Raw genomic sequence first — 516 nt, forward strand, 5'->3', positions numbered from 1 at the left:
AGGCTAACTGAAATTAGCTATCCAGCCCTAGCCCAAACAATAGGCCTAATCAAGACCCAACGATAGGGAATTTAGAAATCAATGATCACCATCGGGGCGTGACTAACCATCCCCAGTCCTCAAATAGGCCACGCTCAGCTTTTTAGCGCAGAGCAATTTCCCGGAGTCTTCACGGAGACTTCAGAGTTGTCACGGAGACTTCAGAGTTGTCTACCGCTGACGAAGCTTCTGTGAGAGAAGTGAAACGTCGTTTTTGTTTTTTGTTTTTTACCCACAGGTACAGATGACGACTGACGGAACCCTTTCTACGATCCCCTACAGATCCACGAACAGGACGCGAGACGGCTCTTCAAGCAGCAGAAGATTAAGAAAGCTGCGGGGCCCGACAAAGTGTCCCCCTCCTGCCTGAAAGTCTGCGCTGACCAGCTGGCTCCGGTCTTCACACAAATCTTCAACAGATCCCTGGAGCTGTGTGAGGTCCCATCCTGCTTCAAACAGTCTACCCTCAGACCAGTG

At 50.6% G+C, this 516-nt stretch overlaps 2 protein-coding genes across 2 annotated transcripts in view; one reads left to right on the forward strand and one right to left on the reverse strand.

Moving 5' to 3' along the window:
- Positions 1 to 490, forward strand: part of LOC109508029 (uncharacterized) — a 4,612-nt gene extending 4,122 nt beyond the window's left edge. Inside the window, exon 2 of the mRNA XM_019857824.1 lies at positions 322 to 490. Within this exon, the coding sequence (XP_019713383.1) occupies positions 322 to 409 (88 nt within the window). The 3' untranslated portion in view covers positions 410 to 490. The remainder of the gene's footprint in view (positions 1 to 321) is intronic.
- mtch2 (mitochondrial carrier homolog 2) overlaps positions 1 to 516 on the reverse strand; it is a 42,530-nt gene that overhangs the window by 26,252 nt on the left and 15,762 nt on the right. The gene's annotated exons all lie outside the window — the stretch shown is intronic.

This window comes from Hippocampus comes, unplaced genomic scaffold, assembly GCF_001891065.2.
Source record: "Hippocampus comes isolate QL1 unplaced genomic scaffold, H_comes_QL1_v1.1 scaffold154, whole genome shotgun sequence".
NCBI lineage: Eukaryota > Metazoa > Chordata > Actinopteri > Syngnathiformes > Syngnathidae > Hippocampus > Hippocampus comes.